The sequence below is a fragment of the Rhinolophus sinicus genome, chromosome 5 (assembly GCF_057876585.1).
Source record: "Rhinolophus sinicus isolate RSI-liver-muscle chromosome 5, RSI-T2T, whole genome shotgun sequence".
NCBI classification, from domain to species: domain Eukaryota; kingdom Metazoa; phylum Chordata; class Mammalia; order Chiroptera; family Rhinolophidae; genus Rhinolophus; species Rhinolophus sinicus.
Window position 1 is genome coordinate 68,508,602 of NC_142505.1, and position 18,621 is coordinate 68,527,222.

At 51.2% G+C, this 18,621-nt stretch overlaps 1 protein-coding gene across 2 annotated transcripts in view; it reads right to left on the bottom strand.

Moving 5' to 3' along the window:
- WNT3A (Wnt family member 3A) overlaps positions 1-18,621 on the bottom strand; it is a 42,696-nt gene that overhangs the window by 13,378 nt on the left and 10,697 nt on the right. Inside the window, exons 3-4 of one of the 2 annotated variants that reach the window (XM_074312159.2) lie at positions 16,335-16,463; positions 12,785-13,026 (exon numbers count right to left, since the gene is read on the bottom strand). In XM_074312159.2, coding sequence (XP_074168260.1) covers positions 12,785-13,026; positions 16,335-16,463 — 371 coding nt within the window. The remainder of the gene's footprint in view (positions 1-12,784; positions 13,027-16,334; positions 16,464-18,621) is intronic. The other variant, XM_019729792.3, reaches the window with a different exon arrangement.

Here is an 18,621-nt window from a genome sequence, read left to right on the forward strand (position 1 = left end):
CTTTACGAGCAAAATGCCTTCTTCCCACTCGGCTGTCAAGGGAGGAGGAGGAGACACAGGCTACCGGGGGGTGTTTAAGGACCAATGCTAACGGTTTGCCATGTCTCTGGGGTGGAGCGTGGATGAACTTCTTGAGCTACCTCAGGCTTGCTCTGTTCAGTCCCAGAACTCTTACTCCCACACTGCGGTCAGGCTGGGAAAAGGCAGAAGGGAGGGAATTGTATGACAAAATCACTCTGTAAGATAAGCCTCTTCCACCAGAAAAGCATCTTCCCAGAGACTTGATGTGTCGCATTAGCAATTATTTATTGAGTTCATGCAAAATACCAATGATCTTCCTTCCACCTATCTCCCATCCATCCTTCCATTCATGCATCCATGACCTATCCATTCATTCATTCATCCACCATGCATCCATCCATCCATCTATCCATCCACCATCCATCTATCCATCCACCATCCATCTATCCATCCATCCACCCACCCATCCATCCACCTACTATCTATCTATCTATCTATCTATCTATCTATCTATCTATCTATCATCTATCTATCCATCCACCATACATACATCCATTCATCCATCCATCCAGGACTTGAGATACTATAATGAGCCATACACTAAACTCAGAACTAGGAACTGAGATGAGTAAGATGCAAGGTGTCCATTTTTAAAAACAAAGGTGAGAAATCTGCAAGAAAGTGGATTGCTGTTCCTTGTGATTAAATTTCTAGCAACCCAGGCTTTCAAAAGTTGCAAGAGCTACCTATCCCAGTGGTAATTAAGCAGAAGCTGGAAGACCCACTGTCAGATGGAGAGAATATTCACACTGGGGAAGAGGAGGGTGAATCAGAGGAATCCTTCCATACCTTTAGTAGGAGACTCTACTGTTGCAAGTCAGGTTATTTGCTTTGGACTGGGCAGAGTCATCTGCCTTTGAGAGCTTATAGTTCATGAAAGAGAATAGGGGGAACAAGGACACACAGTAGGCTTGGCAACATGAACTTTGGGGCAGGCCTGGGATGGGTGGATGGATGGTTGATGGATGGGAGATATATGGTAGATGCATGGTAGATGGTTAGGTAGATGGATAGATGGTTTAGTGGATGGTGCACAGAGGGTAGATGGGTAGGTGGATGGGTGGATTGTTGGACAGGTGGATAAAGGGTGGATGGATGGTGAATGGTGGAAGAATGGTAGATGATGGATGGTGGTTGTATGGTGGATGGATGAATGGATAGATGATAGGTGGATGATGGATGAATGGGGAGAGTCTGGTGTAGATGAGGGAGTTCTGTGTGGTGAGACCTGGGCACCTGGAGGAGGGCAGGAAGAGATGCCCGGTGTGGCCCATCACAACCGAGGCCAGTGCAGCCCTAGGTGTGAGGAGCCAAGTGTCACCTGTGAGATGGGCTTTGCGGTTACTTCGCCTCCTAGAACTTAAAAGGGATCTTTATTCCCTGTTTCCAGGTTTGGATTTCAGGAGCTCGTTAAGTACCTGAGTTCATTTGGGGACTGAAAGAGGACTGCCAAGTGTTGTTATTTTTTCGTGAGAGGGCAAAACATATAAAAAATGACTATTAGAATTTCAGAAAAGGACCTTTTAACATAAAAAAGGTTATATTTCTGAAGTTATGTATGTTGAAAAAAGTTCCAAAAAATCATTCCAAGGGCCTGTCTTTCACATTTCACCATGAAGCTGGTCAGTTGGCAATAATTTATTGAGCACCAACTGTGTTCTAAGTGGAGAAGGCCACAGCCTTGTTCCTGAGCTGACCTTCCTGTGGGGAGGTCACTAAGGAGGTCCTTTCAACCAGAGTGATAGCAAAGCACAGCCTGGAGTTTGCCTAGCCTTGGGCCAGAATCCTTTATCACTGATGAGGGAACTGGCCCAGACAGGAAGAGGGGCACTCTACTCAGCCCCAACGACATGCGATGTGCAGAGGCTCACAGTGGGTCAGCCACTGGCCCCAGGCTGCACAGCAAGGAACGCAGAACCCAGACAGAAGGTCCCAAGAGAGGCTCCTGCAACCCCAGCAAGGGGTCCTGAGACTCCATCAGGCTGTTTCTATGGCTGAAGCTCGAGGAGAAGGAGACCCCACCTGCATTGCTGGGACCACACCCACTGCCATGGTGAGATAGGGGGATGCCCACCTGTACTCTCCAGGGAGGGAAAGGCTGTAGGGTACTGACGCTAGATGAGAAGGTGGGGACAGCCTGGAGCTCCTGGGACAAGCCCATTGGCCCAAGGAGACACTGGCGTGGCCTTTCTGAGGGACAAAGGTCACCCCAGGCAGTGGAGGTTCCTAGAAGGAGACTGGTTCAAACATGACCTCTGAACGGTAAGATGGAGCTCCTAGGACATTCTGTCTGTGGGGTACACCAGATGGGCCCCTCAGGAAGCTCTTCAGGGACATGGTCACCTAGGCCATGCATCACTACAGGCCCACCAATGAGCTGGGGGCCACAGTTCTGGGGGCATCTATATTTGTACCTGGTCCCATGCGATTCCCATGTCTCCTTGGCCTGAGCCTCCACGTTCTGTTACAGCTTCAGATTTGTAAGCTCCCTCCTCTGGATGGTGGCCAGGCCCAGCAGGTATGTAGGAGGGGAGGAGCTCCATGTGTGTTTGTGTATGTGAGGGGGGTGTCTCTGACATACTCCCTTAGCCCTGGGCCCGCATGGTGGGCTGTATGTCTCTGTCTTGGTCAGTATGTGAAGCCAGACCCTCCAGTCACCGGCCTGGCTGTTGTCACCTGGTGCCTAGACAGGGACTCAGCCAAAGGCAAGGTGGGGTATGACCTCCCTGGGAGCTGCAGGACCTGCCCTGTCAGAGTCTCCTCCTGGCTGACCTCCTTCCTCACCTGGGTACAGCCCCCCAGGCTCCTGGTTTCCATCTGTCCTTTGGGCAGTGCTAAACTTCAGGTCTCGTGGGGGCCTCTGTGGGTCACTCTACCCCTGCCTGTCCATAGAGAATCACTGGTGGGTCACAGAGACAGACAACTGGGGTGTCCTCAACCACAGTGCACCCCCAGCACACACACAAGGCCCCGGCCTCCGTCTCCAGGCCTCCCACCCTTCCGGGTGTCATGGGGCCATACAGGGCTCTGCCCACCTGGCAGGTGAGGGGCGGAGGGCACTCCTGGAGCCTTCAGTGGCTTGGCACCTCTCCCCTCACCAATGCCCTAAGAGGAGGGAGGGACTATGGCCCTGCTGGAAGAGGGCTGGCCCACGCCCCCTTCTCGCCAACGCCTAGCTTCCCTGGTTCCAGAGTAAGCTAGGCAGCCAGGTGGGGCTGGGGGGGGGGGTGTCACGATGGCATCTGGTAATCCTGCATCCCGACGGAGCCACCTGAGAGCGGAATGCGGCTGGCGCCCCACTGTGGCCACGGCCCCTGACACCGCCCTGTCGGCAGCACGGCCAGCGTCCTGATTACCTGCTGGGGCTAATGAATCTGGCTTTGTGAGCCACTGTCACGCCGCGTTAGGCCCACAATGGCCGGCGATATTTTATATGAATTTCCCCCTCGTCGGCGATTAGGCCATAGCCAGCTGGTCATAGCAACCGCAAGGTATGCGCGGGGACCACTGTTCACACGCCGAACACGGCCCTTGGGCGTGTGAATCCAGCAGCATTTTCACTTCTCTCTGTGCTTAATCTTGTCGTCCTGGCGGGCACATTGTGCTCTGAGCCAGACCAGTGGGGTGTCGCCTGGCTTCTCTGGCGCCTTCACCTCCTCCCACTGGGGAGAGTTAATGACATACGGGGAGAAACCCCTCCCACACACACACACCAAACACTTTTCGATGGGGGTCAGGGGTCGCAACCTGCACTGGGGACACCAGTCCCCCCAGTGGCCTCCTCTCCAACCTCTCCTGAGCCCTGTGCTCAGCCTTCACCTGTACCCGGCTCTCCCACAGAGGCGGCAGACCACCCCGTGGATTTTCGCCCAGAAGGGGCTCTGCCAGGGAGAGGACAGGCTGTGCTATCCCTCTTCTGCTCCTCCCCAGCCCAGCCCCCCAAGGAGAACAGGAAAGATTCAGGGGGCTTGTGCCAGGGCCAGCCAAGGGCACAGGCAGGGGGCTAGGAGGTTGGGGAAAGGCACCTGCCTGCTGAGAACTTGACTGACCCCGCAGACCTTGCCTGAGGAGCTCATGGGTCCTAGGGAGCTGATCAGGAATCTGACAAGACAGGCTTCTGGCCCTGCCTGCACAAGGGGCACCGAGCGCATGGAAGGACAGAGCCCAGTGCCCAGGGTCACGGGACAATGCAGCTGGGGGCTGCTCCTCACCCTGGACAACTCACCCCTAAAGGACACTTCCATTGTTCTCAGGTGAAATGCCCCACCCGCTGGGAGCTCAGCTTCTCTCAAAGCCACGTGGCACACACGCCTGGACCCTGGGCCAACCACGTTCAGCTGTGCTCCCCAGGGGCATGGCCTGGCTGTACCTCCTTCAGGGTGTCCGCTGAGGACCTGCCTTCTGTGCCCAATGGCCTCCCTACCCCTTCACTTTGTGAGGTCAAGACAGGGTGTTGTCCAGCTCTGGAGAAAGCAGGCCCTCCAGGTGCCTAGGGGCCTGCCTGGAGCAGGGAACAGATAAGAACAATCCTGCATCAGCCTCCGTGCACTCAAAATTCTTCAAATGCTTTCTGCCCTATGACGCAGGTTAAGTGGCCCTGCTGCCTTCGAAGCAGGAGTGGGGTACTTGTTCCAAGCTGGCGCTCACTTCTGGCCCCCAATTCTACCCTTGGAGCCAGCAGATTCTGGGGGTCCAGGGCCAGGCCAGGCAGGTGGCAGGAAGAGTGCATGTGTGCGTGTGCGCTGGAAGTAGGAGCTGTGAGCACATGCTCTTCCCCTCCTATCTTCACACATACCACACACACACATGCTCACACTCACACATGTTCCCACATACATGCCACATGCCACACAGGGCTGGGCCCCTCTTCTCAGTTGGCCAGGAGGACGATGTCAAGCTCTGTTCAATGAGGCCGCCTCAGCAGGGATGGCCAGGCACCCTGTAGACCCTGCCACAAAGCCTGGGTGACCTCTGACATGATTAGGGTTGCCCTGACCCTAATCCAATCAGATTGATTAAAGTGAGCACAGCCAGGGGCAGGTGGGGGCCTCCGCCATGGCCTCCTGAAGCTGGCCTCTCTCTGGGGAACCTGGCGGGCTCCTTCCTCCTGGCCTTTAGGCCACAATGATGGGGCCATTTCTCAGCCCCATGGTGGACAAGGGGCAGAGGGGGCTTCCTCTGTCCCATTTAGACAAAGTGGTGAGGGGTAGAGGCTGAAGCAATTGTCATCCAATAGAAAAGGGAGGAGGTGGGATATGTGAGAGGGAAGAGGGGAGGGAGAGGCTGGACAGGGGAGCTGGAAAGAGTAAGGGACAGAGACAGGAGCGCAGATGTGGGGGGAGCAGATGTGGGGGAATAGGCATGGGGGAGACCGGACGTGGGGGGAGTGTACATGGGGGAGAGTGGATGTGAGTGCACAGGGTGCTGCGTCACTGAGGCCACACTAGTGTCCCGGAGGCCTGCTGGCATCTAGACTTCCCAGGAGAAGCTTTTGAGGAAGTTAGGGTTTGCAAAGCCGGTGGCTGGTCTGCTCCTCAGGCTGTGCCTGTGTATCTGTTCTCCCCTGGAGAGCCCTTACTGATGTCACATGGTCTAAGCCATTCCCAGGAGTCCTGGTCCAGCCCTCATCTTGCCTTAGTTTCCTCACTTGTAACGTGGTTCTGGCTCATCTTATGGGTGTGAGGATTCAATCTGCTGCTTGGTGTAAAACACAGCACTCTGCTGGGAAGCACCGCATACATGTTGTAAAGAAAGAGAAAACCCCTTGAGACCAGCCACCGTCCATGAGAAGTTCACTCACATGGGGACACCCAGATCTATACCTCTTCTTTCAGTCATCTGCTGAGCACCTATGCATCAGCATTCCTTACTAAGCACCTACTATGTGTGAGCACACACCTCGGAGCTGCTCCATGCACCTGCCATGCACCTGCTATGCGTGGGGGAAGCACACCAAACTCCTGAGCACCCGCAGGGCCTGGCTCTTTTCTGGGAAAGGGATGGCATTAGGGGGCTGTGGGTGGAGCCAAGACACACGGAGCCACCCCAGGTAGGACCCGTGGGCTGAGAGCTGAAGGATAAGAAGGAGCTGGACAGGATGAGGACTGCAATGACCAGGACACAAAGACTGCCCACGGCCCAGACCGTGGGGGACAGTGAGGCGGGTACAGGGGCCGGCAGCTCTGGGTGGGCAGGGAAGGTCTGTGATGGTGCATTTGAAGTACGCTGTGGGAGGGATGAGCCTTGGGAGAAGGCATGGCACTGCGGCCCCCGGGGGCCGGAATCACAGAAGGAAGTGGACCTGGCCAGGGGCAGACCTCAGGGCTTTGTCGGCCCTGCTGACTGAGATGCTCGTGGGTCTGAGTGTAGCTAGAGTATTGTGAGTTTGGAACCAAGGAAGATGGGGCCTGATGTATGAACATGTGAGGAAAGAATGAGCCCACGTCCAGTGAGGATGATACTGTGCCCAGCTGTGATGCTGTGGCTTTCCCCAGGGGTCTCCAGGTAAGTCTGCATATCCCTGGGGTGCATGGAAATGGGCCAGGGCCCTTAGATGGCGTGAGTAGTTCCGAGGCATCCTCGCTATGCTCCTGCCTCCCCTTCCAGGGCCACTCTCTCCCACTCTGCCCGTGAGGAGAGTCTTGGTCTTCCTGGCACGCATCTGACCTAGTGTTGGCTATAACAACTGGGCCCAAGTCCCATGTGAATCAAATGTTTCAAACTCCTGATTTTCCACAGAATGAAAGAGAACCCAATTGAGTCACTAGCTGATAGATTTTTAAAACTTTTTGATGATAGATTGCTATGTGATTTTTGGCACATGTAACTCAGAAAAAAAAACAGACTCAAAAGACATATTATATCAAAACTCTCCCATATTACCTAGTCATGTGAGTGGAATCCTCACATGGAGACATGCAAAATCAGCTAACATACCAGTGGTGAAGCACTGAAAGATATTCCTCTAAGATCAGGGGGAAATCAGGGTGCCCACTCTGCCCCCTGCTCTCCAACATTGTTCTGGAGGCTCCGGCTAGGGCAACTGAGCAAGAAAAAGAAATAAAGAGCGTCCAGACTGAGAGGAAAAGGGAAAACAGTCTCTATTAGTAAATGACAAACCCAAACTTATAATTTTAAGAAATGCCCCCCCCAAATCTATCAGAACTGATAAAACTTCAGCAAGGTTATAGAGCATGAGATCAATAAAAACCAACTGTGTTTCTTTACACCAGCAATGAACAATCTAAACATGAGATTAAGAAAACAATTCCCAGGCAGCTGGTTGGCTCAGTTGGCTAGAGTGCAGTGCTCATAACACCAAGGTCGCCAGTTCGATTCCCACATGGGCCAGTGAGCTGTGCCCTCCACAACTAGATTGAAAAACAACGACTTGACATGGAGCTGATGGGTCCTGGAAAAACACACTGTTCTCCAATATTCCCCAATTAAAAAAAAAAGATCCAAGCTTTTTGCAGAAATTTACCAGCTGATACTAAAATTCATATGGGATGCTAAAGGGCCCCAAATAGCCAAAACAAGCCTGGAAAAGCAGAACAAAGTTGGAGGACTCACACTTCCCGATTTCAAAACTTACCATGGTAGTTAAAATGGCATGGCATGGGCATCAGTAGGCTAGACATGTGGACCAATGGAATAGAACAGAGCCCAGAAATAAATCCACACTTCCCTCCCCGGCTTCCAGGTGGGGTCCAATCCCATCCTAGATAGCTTTCCTCTACCACCGAATGGCAGCCTTCCCAGGTAGAACAGGCTTCTGCCTTCTTCCCCAAATCCAGCTATTTCCTTCTCACCTAGGGGAGTGGAAACCCTAAGCACCTTTATCTGGGCTCTGGAGCCAGGAACCCAGATGGCACCAGGCCCTGTCTGGGGCCCCCTGGCCATGGTGCAAATGTTGAACATGCCTCCCTGCCCCATAACACCAAGGCTCAGCATGGGACCCACATAGGCAACAACTGCACCATATACATGCTTGCTCATATATACATACACACATGCTCGTGCACACACATGCACACACAGCTATACACTACACAATGTATGCATGCACACTTGCACACACATGCACATACACATGCCTGCATATACCACACACATATATGCACACACTAAATATATACTGGCACATAAACATCACACACATACATACACCATACACATGCACACATTACACACATGTGCACACATGCACCACACACATACATGTACAGATACATATGCATACACACATGCACATGCATACACACACACAGACTCACACAAATGTCTTCACATGCCTGATGTGCCACATTGCCCTATGGACTTAACTTCTCCCATGCACAGCAGTGCCCATCCCCGTGGGGAGCTGCTGTGTAATTACCCTAACCAGTAGCTCTGTGAAGTTGGCTGAGTAGCAATTATTCTCCCATTTTATAGATGGGGACGCTGATGCTCAAGGAAGTGAGCTGATTTGCTGGTCAAGGTCACATGGTATGACCATCCCTGCTCCAGAGAACATGGGCCCACCTGAGGAGGATGGTCATGACCACCTGACATTGGGGAGTCCTGGGCCATTGAACAAACACTGTCAGGCCCCACCAGCCCTCAATGCAACACTCAGCTGCATTCTCAGGATCCCTCATCAGCTGGCCCCTGCCCCACACATGCCAGCAGTCCCAGGGCCTGGTGCATCTTCCTCCCAGTCATCTCTTGTTCTCCTCCCTTCCTTCCTCTGCATTCTGGAGGCAACTGCACCAGTGTACAGCCCATCCTTTATGCTCATCTCCCAAAGCAACCTTGACATGACATCAAGCAGTAGGGTTTGTGTCCCCTACCCTAGAACCTTTGAAACTGCCTCAACCAACAAATGTGGCACTTCACAGCCCCTGAGATTAGGTCTCAGATGGCAACACAGTGTGATATCAGCAAAATGGCAGAGTAGAGAGTGCCAAGGGCCTGTCCCTCTGGAGATACATGGAAAAAAACAATCAAAAACTGTCAGAATCAATATCGTCAGAACCCTGAAAAGGAGCTCAAGGTTTTTAGCAATCAAGCAAATGTTGAGTCAAGGAAAGGTGACTCTGACAAGGTAGGAGAGTTTGGGGTGTTTTTACTTGGCCCACCAGCCTCTCTGGCACAGTGATGTCTTGAGATGGCAGTCTTTATTGTTTCCATGTGGGTAGAATGTTCTGGAAGGAAAGTAGTGGACATTGTTCCCAAAGAATTTGTCTGTTTTAAGCTTTCACCTCCAGCTGATCTCCAGGTTCAGTGCTGACAGAAAGCAAAACTGAAGCAGAGTTGTGAGCAGACTAGCTAACATGGAAGGAGTGCACAGCACACAGCCAATCTACAAAGACCAGAAGAGTCTTTTTTTCCTTTTTTTTTTTTTTACTCCAGGATATTAAGGAAATTCCTGCCAAACCACTAGCTGACCACAAGATAAAGAAACAGATACTTCAGAGACCACATATGACAAAGAATACAGTCATTAAAAATAGTTTTAAAAAGTCACTAAACAAACAAGCAACCACAACTCACAGCAAACACAACAAACCTTAAGGAGGGGGAAAGTATCTGATTTCCTGAGTTACCATAGTATAACGTTCAAAATGTATAGATTTCAATCAAAATTATGAGGCATGCAAAGAAATAAGATAATCTAGATGAAATGGAGAAATTCCTAGAAAAACACAAACTATTAAAACTGACTCAAGACGAAATAGAAAATCTGAATAGGTCTATAACAAGTCCAGAGGTTGAATAAGTAATTTAAAACCTCCCAACAAACTTGGTGAACTGTATCTAACATTTAAAGAAGAATCAACACCAATCATTCTCAAACTCTTCCAAAAAATAAGAGGGACATTTCCCAACACATTCTATGAGCCCAGCATTACTTTGCTACCAAAAACCAGACAAAGACAAGAAAAGAAACTACAGGCCAATATCACTTATAAACACTGAAGCAGAAATTCTCAACAAAATTCTTGCAAACCAAATGTTCCAGCAGATTAAAAAGGATTGTACGTCATGGCCAAGGTGGATTTATCTCAAGAATGCAAGTGTGGTTCACTGTAGGAACATCAACCAACATTAACACACCACATTAAGAGAATGAAGGCAATACCACATGATCATTTTAATTGATGAAGAAAAAGCATTTGATATGATCCAACCCCCTTTCATGATAAAACACTCAACAGACTAGGAATAGAAGGGAATTTCCTCAACGTGATGAAGGGCATAAATGACAAACCCACATAATACTCAATGGTGAATGACTGTAAGCTTTCCTCCTACGATCAAGAAGAAGACAAGAATGTCCACTCTCACCACTTTTATTCAACAAAGTACTGGAAGTGCTAGCCAGAGCAATTAGTCAAGAAAAAGAAATAAAAGGCATATAAATTGGAAAGGAAGAATCAAAAATGTCTCTATTCATAGATGACATGATCTCATATATAGAAAATTCTAAAAAATCCACACACACACACACACACACACACACACCCCTCTCAGAACTAATGAATAAATTAAGCAAAGTTGCAGGATATAGGATCAAAAATCAGTTGTATTTCTATATATCAGCAATGAAAAAAACTTCCATTTACAATAGTATCAAATAAGATAATATGCTTAGGAATGCATTAACCAAGGATGTACAAGATTTGTTCACTGACAACTACAATATATTGCTGAAAAAAGTTAAGAAAGGACTAAGTAAATGGAAGATACCTCATGTTCATGGATTGGAATACTCAATATTGTTAAGATGGCATACTCCCCAAAGTGATCTACAGATTGAATGAAATCCCTATCAAAATCCCAACAGCCTTTTTTGCAGAAGTGGAAAATCTAATCCTAAAGTTCACATGGAATTGGAAGGGACCCCAGATATTCAAAACAATCTTGTAAAAGAAAAACAAATTTGGAGAACTTACACATCCCGACTTTAAAATATACTACAAAGCTACAACGATCTACATGGTGTGGTATTGGTAGAAGGATGGACATATAGACAAATGGAGTAGAATTGAGAGTTCAGAAATAAATCCACACACCTATGGCCAATTGATTTTTGACAAGGGTGTCGAGACCATTCAACGAGGAAAAAATTGTTCAACAGATGGTGATGGAATAACTAGGTTTCCACATACAAAAGAATGAAGTTGGATCCCAACCTCACACTATAGGCAAAAATTAACAATATAGCTCAAAGATTAAATGTTTAAGAGATAAAATTATGAAACTCTTAGAAGTAAACATAGGTGTAAATTTTTGTAACCTTAGTCAATGCTTACTTTGATATGACATCTAAATAGATAAACTGGACTTCATCAAAATTTAAAACTTTAGTGCATCAAGGACACTGTCACAAAAGTGAAAAGACAACCTACAAAATAGGAAAAAATATTTGTAAATCATATATCAGATTGTCTAGTGTCCAGAATATATGAAAAACTCTAACAACTCAAAAACAAAAAGACAATCCAATTAAAAACTGGGCAAAGAACTTGAATAGACATGTTTCCAAAGAATATATACAGCTATCCAACACCCCCTAAAAAGATGCTCAACATCATTAGCCATCAGGGAATTGCAAATAAAAACCACAGTGAGATATCATTTTGCATCCACTGGGATGGCTAAAGAAAACAGATAGAGAATAACACGTGCTGACGAGGATGTGGAAAAAATTGGAACTCTCGTGCATTGCTGGTGGGAATATAAAAGGTTCAGCTACTGTGGAAAACACTTTGGTGGTTTCTCAAAAATTTAAACATAGAATTATCCTGGGACCAAACAATTCTACTCGTCTACCTGAAGACAGGTATTCAAATAGATACTTGTACAAAAATGTTCATAACAGCACTATTTACAATGGCCAAAAGTGGAAATAACCCTAATGTCCATCAGTGATGAACGGATAACAAAATGTGGACTATCCATACAGTGGAATATTATTCAGCCATTAAAAGGAATGAAATGCTGGAACATGCTACAGTGTGGGTGAATCTTGGAAACATTCTGCTAAGTGAAAGGAATCTTCTCCACCTCCCTCTCTCCCCACTTGCCCAGGGGGCCCAGCTACCATATGTGCTGAGGCTACTTGCAGGTGTTGCTGCTGACAGCCGTGTCAACTGCCAGACATGTGAGAGAATGGGACCAGCTGAGGGGCAGGGACCAACCCTGCCAGTGGGTGCTGCACTCTGATCGGTTGGGATGTACGTACGACACATCATCATTATTTAAACCATGATGTTTTGTGAAAATTTGCTCTTCACCAAAAGGTAACCGACATCCCGCCCTCCTCATCTTCCTGTCCTTCCCCAGTAACCCCTGGCTTCAGGGCCCTAGACAGCTTGTGCCTTTTGTGCCTCGTGTGTGTGTGTGTGTGTGTGTGTGTGTGTGTGTGTGTGTGTGTTTCCTCTCCAAGACCGCCTGCAGTGTTCCCTTGGGAACTATACAATTTCCTTTTGGGGAAGGGAAGCAGAAGGAATCTGCATGGTCCTATGTCCTTCCCAAGCCCCAGGAGCCCTCCCAGAGCTAGTATCCATGGGAAGGACCCATGTCAGAGATGCTAACGTCATGAGGTCTGTGCAGCATTTCCCACCTGCCCAGGGACAGGTGAGACACCAGGGCAGAGTGGGGCAGTTGGCTTGGGCCTGCTGCACCCACAGGCTGCCATCTCCACCGGTAGGCGTACCTTTGTCCAGCACGGGGCCGAAGATGGCCAGGCTGTTGTTGATGGTGGTGCAGTTCCACCGTCGGCCACGGAACTGGTGCTGGCACTCTTGGATGCTAATCCTGACGCCCTCTGCCACGCTAGGCATGATCTCCACGTAGTTTCGGCAGAAGCGCAGCTGCTTGGGTACAAGGCCCGGGATGCTGGCGCAGAGAATGGGCTGCATGCCCAGGGATGAGTACTGGGGTCCGATGGCCAGGGACCTGGGGGAGGAGGGCAAGGCCTGCTTAGTGGGAGAGCTGCCCTGCCAGCCTGTGAAACAGGAGTAGGAGCTGGGCCTGCTCTCAGAGGGAGTACATGGGTCCCTTTCCTTTGGGACACTTGTGTATTCCAGGGCAAGACGTGCTTCCACCCTGGAGATTTAGCACAAAACATCAAGATATGCCTGCAGAGTGTTGGAAAGTAAATCAAAGGACAGAGGCCTCCTGTTGCCCAGAGTAGGGGCTGCTGAGCTGGGGCTGAAGCTGGACGGGCGTAGCAGTGGCTAAATCACCCAGGACAAAATCACTGTTGAACACACACCTGCTGTGCCAACCCAACAGAAACAAAAGCACGTGTAGCCTGGAAGCACCCATGTGTGCAGCTGACGTGTGGGTAACATGGAAGAGGACAGAGGAGCGGCTGCAGAGAGGCCTGCCAGGTGGGTGACCTGGGTTCCTCTGAGACCAAAGCTGGCCACATAGTGGATAGGGACAGAAACCAGGGTGGCAGTTCCCTCATGCACACAGGGTGGGGCATGGGGGCGGGTTATAGGCTGACCGAAGGCAGCACACAGAATATTTCTCAGGCTGCAGAACAGTTCCCACTCACCTTAGGTGCCAAAGGATTTAAATTAAGTAAAATGACATAAAGAGATAAATTTTGGTTTCTCAGTCACACAAACCACATGTGGCCCGAGGCTACCATGGTATTGGGTGAAATATGGGACACTTCAGTCCCTGTGGAAAGTTCCACAGGACCTCAGTGGGCTAGGGAGACAGAGGTGCTCTGTGTTTGATGGGGGTGTTGATTCCACGTATTTGTGTGTCAAACTGATTGAATTGTGTCCGTTTTACTGTACATAATTGCACCTCAATTTCAAAAACCACAAGGTCCTCTTGGCAGGAGGAGCAAGAAAGAGCTTCTTCCATCTGGCGGGTGATGCACGGTCCTGCCGTCCTGGATGCATCCACCTCCACAGTGGGTGCCCCACCGTCCTGCTGCCTTTGTAAGTATTCATCTCCATAGTGGTGCCCTGCAGTCCTGCTGCCCATGGATCTCTTGCTGCCGTGGTGTGTGCATCTCAGCAATGGTTGGTGGTTCTTGTAGGCAGAGCTCTGCCTGATTCTTCTGCATCTCAGCACCTGCCCTGCATGGACAGCTCTGAGTGGGGACAACAGGGGCTATCTCTGCCACCTCTCAGGGACCCCTTGTGCCAATCTGGTGCTTGGCTTCCAGATGGATGAGCATGGGACAAGTGGATGGATGGCATGATGAGCTGACGTCAGCTGCCTCTGCCCTCAGGGGTGAGGCCTCCAGGCTGAGAAGTTGGGCCTGGCCTGGAGCCACAGCACAGGGTTGGGGGAGGACAAGAGGAGGCAGCGGGGCAGGGGGGAGAGACTGCCCTTGGCTAAGCTGTACACCCTCTGCCACTCTCGGTCACTTGGACACAGAGAACCATAAAGAGAGATCAAAATGCCCGCACCCTAGTTCTCCTTCAGAACCTCACTACTTCCACTTCTGGTCCAGCTCAATCCAGCAGGTTTTGATGCCACCCACCCACTAGATTGCCTTGTTCTGGCCCCAGGGACTGACACGTGTGTTGTATGTGGACGGCTATGCCTGCCCAGGATGAGGTCAGCGTCCGTTTCCTCAGTGACCCTGATTGTCCTCATTTCTGACTCTGTCCTGCAAGAGCCCCCATCAGGTGCTGGGGGCTCCGCACCAATGGCTAGGGACCTGGAACCACAGCATCAGGGTGGGGAGACATCCTCTATAGTGAGTGGAGGGATGCAGGGGCAGAGGCCCTGGGAACCTCGTAGCTGGCAGATGGCCCACCAGGAAGCGGAGTTGGGGGGAGAAGCAACTGTGGCTCAGGCTCCTTCTCAGCTCCCACAGTGCCTCCCATAGGGAAGCCCATCTCTCACCAGAAACAAAATTCACTCCAGAGTTGGTTTCTCTTCACTGGTTGAACATGCTTGTTGACTTGGAGACTCAGACAGAAAAAGAGGATTCCATCTCTCTGCCTTCATGTTTCAAGGTGCTGGCCACCCGCCACATGCAAGGCCAAGATGCACTCTGAGTGTGTGTGGGGGGTACAGGAGGGATGAGGTGCCCACCCCAGAACCCCACAGGCCTCACAGAGAGCACAGAGCCTGTGCCATCTAAGCCCTGCCCTGCCTCCTTCATGCCCCAGGCCACTGCTCTAGGGAAAGCAGAGCAGGACTCCCAAGTTCACAGCTTCTGCCCAGTTCATCCCTGGGGTGCTGAGTCAGCTCCCACCTGCCTCCTCTCAGCCCTCCTCGGGGCAGGCCCGGGCTCGCCACTTCTCTGAGTGAGGCCAGGGTGCCGGCGGCCGCCAGCCCAGATGCCGCTCCAGCTGTTCCACCTTCCACCAAGCCTGGCTGGATCTTTCTACCACTCCTTTAGTTCTTTGAATTGCTTCCAGAAAGGTTTTTCTGCCCAAGAACCAGGTGGCCAAGAGGGCCTGAGCAATGCAGACCCTACCGGAGGGGAGCCAAGGGCTGGGGAGCTCCCTTCTCACGAGGGTGGGGCTGGTGATGAGCGGAGGAGGGGCAGAGAAGAGCCAAAGGGGCTTATTGGGCCACCACATTTTGGCTGGGCTTTGAAGACTAAATTGGGTCATCAAAAAAAATCATATAAAAAATTCAAACGTGTTCACTAACCTTATGTGATGATCATTTTGCAATTTCTCCATGTACCAAATTCATCACATTGTATATCTGAACCTCACACAATGTCATATGTCACCTATATTTCAATAAAGCACCCACACCGCACACTGGAAAAACACCCACATTGCGTAAGCACTGCCCCCACACCCAGGACCCAGATTTCTAACCGAGGAGAGGGTAGCAGTCCCCAGTCAATCAATACTTGGAAAACCATGATCTGTAACTCCCTCCTCCCCCAGACTTCCAGGAGGAGCAGGGTCTCTGGGCTGTGACTGAGGGCCAGATGGTAGGGTAGGGAGCAGCTTCCACCTGCAGCAGCGCTTGCGAGGGGCTCAGTCTCCTGGGACAACCATGTACCAGCCTGTCTGAGGATCGCCCAAGGACTGGAGGCAGCACCAAGTGGGACAGGTTCATAAGGACATCCACGGAGACTGGTGAGGTCAGCCACATGTAACTGGTGGCACTGCACAGGGTGGGCTCTCTGACAAACGTGCCAGTTATGCAAGATGTGAGCGTGAGGGGAGTGGGCACGGCTTGGGGACAGGTGGACGGAACTCTCTCTGAACCAAGAGGAGAAGAAACACTTACAAGGAGACAGCAGATTGACATACACTTACGGCCACAGCACAAGCTTGGGACAGCTGTGAAGGTGCCTCTTTACTGAGCCAACACCTGGGCTGAGAGCATGAGGGCGGTTTGTAATCTCTGCTCCAACTGTCATCTGAGATGAAAGTATCGGCTTTCTCCTGGTGACAGAAACCGTAAATGCTGCTGCAGTTTGCTGCCTTCTTCACAAGTGAAGGCGAACATGACTGCAGTCAGTGGTGGGTGCAGAGAGACGTCACCCCCTCACAGGGGCTGGCACTGAGGCTGCTCGGAGTGTCTGCGGGGTTCGCATGCTGTGAGGGGCAGTGCATGGGTCCCCCACCTCATCTCCCACCAAGCCCAAACTCTGATATGGCCCCCAGAGTCGCCACCCTGCTGCCCAGACTGTGACGAATGGCAGATCGCCTTGATACCAGCAGGACCTGTGGCGGATGGCAGACGTCAATCAGGGGCCCCACCCCCAGTTCTTCTAACCACATGTGTGATTTCACAGCACAGCCTCCAGCTGGGAGTGAAGTCAGAGTCCCCCCCACCCCCACCCCCGAGCTGTTTCGGCTCTGTGATGGAGGGGCCACATCCCCAGACCAGAAAGTGGCCTCTAGGAGTTGAGAATTACTGGACCCAGCTGCAAGTACGTGGGCAGTGGGCGCCCCCACCACAAGGCCCTGAGTTTGACAGCCGGGTGAGGTTGGGAGTGTGTTCTTCTCGACACTGGGCAACACTTCGATTTTGGCCTCGCAAGAGCAAGGAAGCCAGACAAGCTTCCCGGACCCTGACTTGGAGAGTGTGCGCTGGCGAATGGGCGCTGTGCAAGCACGGAGTCTGGTCACTTGTTACGTGGTGCAGACTGGTGTGTTCCTGCCTCCTGCCCTGCTAACGTGGAGTTTCTCTCTCAGACCCGAAGGGATAGAACATCATGGGCTGACAGGCCTGCCATGTGCAGCTCAAGGCTTTGGGCCACTGCTGCCTTCAAGGGCCAGTCACCAAGACCTTTAGACAGCTCTTCCCACTGCCCTTACCCCGGGCCTGCACCCCCAATATCACCTCTGTCACATCCTGCTGTCTCTCTCTCTCTCTCGGATGGTTATTTTTTCCTTCTTTATCCCTGGCTTTGCTCGGCCCTTTGCCTGCTATTAACCACTACCCAACCTCTTATCTGTCCCGCCTGCCCTGTCACTGTCAACTGTGTGGCCTTGGGCTCAGCTCAGCCCACTATTTGTCTCCTTTCAACCCACAAAACCTGGAGTGGTGGCACCCAGGGATCTCCTGGCTTAGAGGAAGACACCAGCCAACAGACAGCCGCCTTTTCTCTGTGTCCTCACAGAACAGACAGAGAGTGAGTTCCTGTCACTTCCTCATCATAAGGACACTGATCCCACTGAGGGGCCTGCCCTCAGGACCTCTAATCACTTCCCAAAGCCCCACCTCCTAACACAGTCACATTAGGGGTCAGAGCTTCAAAATATGAATTTGGGGACATGGACACAAATTCCATGACGAGTAAGATAGACATCAAATCCATAAACAAAGCCCAGCAACCGCCACTAACCCCGTACACCTCATTCCCATCAGGGAACTGTCATCAAGAGGGGACTTGTGTGGTGGCCACAGCCTGTCCGGCAAACTTCGCCTGCAGCTGGGAGACCCTTTGTGCTTCGGTTTCCCAGCCGGCATACCAGATGGCTGGGTGAGAGCTGGGTTCTCCCTGGGGTGGCTCTGGGCTTGGCAGCGTGTACACCACAGGATTTGTCAGAAACTTGAGTTCCCGGGAGCCCCGGAGCTGCTGAGTCAGAAACACACACTGGGAATGGGGTTCCAATTCTGGGTCACTGAAGGTACATCCGGTTCTGAGTCCTGGGGCTGCAAAGCCTTCCTCGTGGCAAGGAGAACCCCAAGGAGTCTTCCAGAGCCTTCCATGCTGCCTTTGAGAAATGCGGGTTCAGTTAGATCTGGAGAGGCGGCATCTGATTCAGGTCAGGAGCACGACTGGGCATGAACCCCAGCCCCCCAAGGCCTAGTCTTTCTCCACAGGATGGCCAAGAACTTCCCTCCACCCCAGTGTCCTGGAACCAGCAATGAGCAGAGGTGTCAACAGGAGGAGGGAGCTCTAGGAGTGAACATTCCAGAAGCAGTATGGCAGGAAGGGAGATGGAGATGTCCAGCTGAGTGCTGACAGCCTGCTCCTCCGCTTGGAGGAGAGAGAACGGGGTCTCTATCCAGTGCTGCCAAGAGGTTTTCAGAAAGGGTCACAACGTGGGCCTGGCCTCATGAACCCTCCAAGTCTGCACTGAGCTCTTG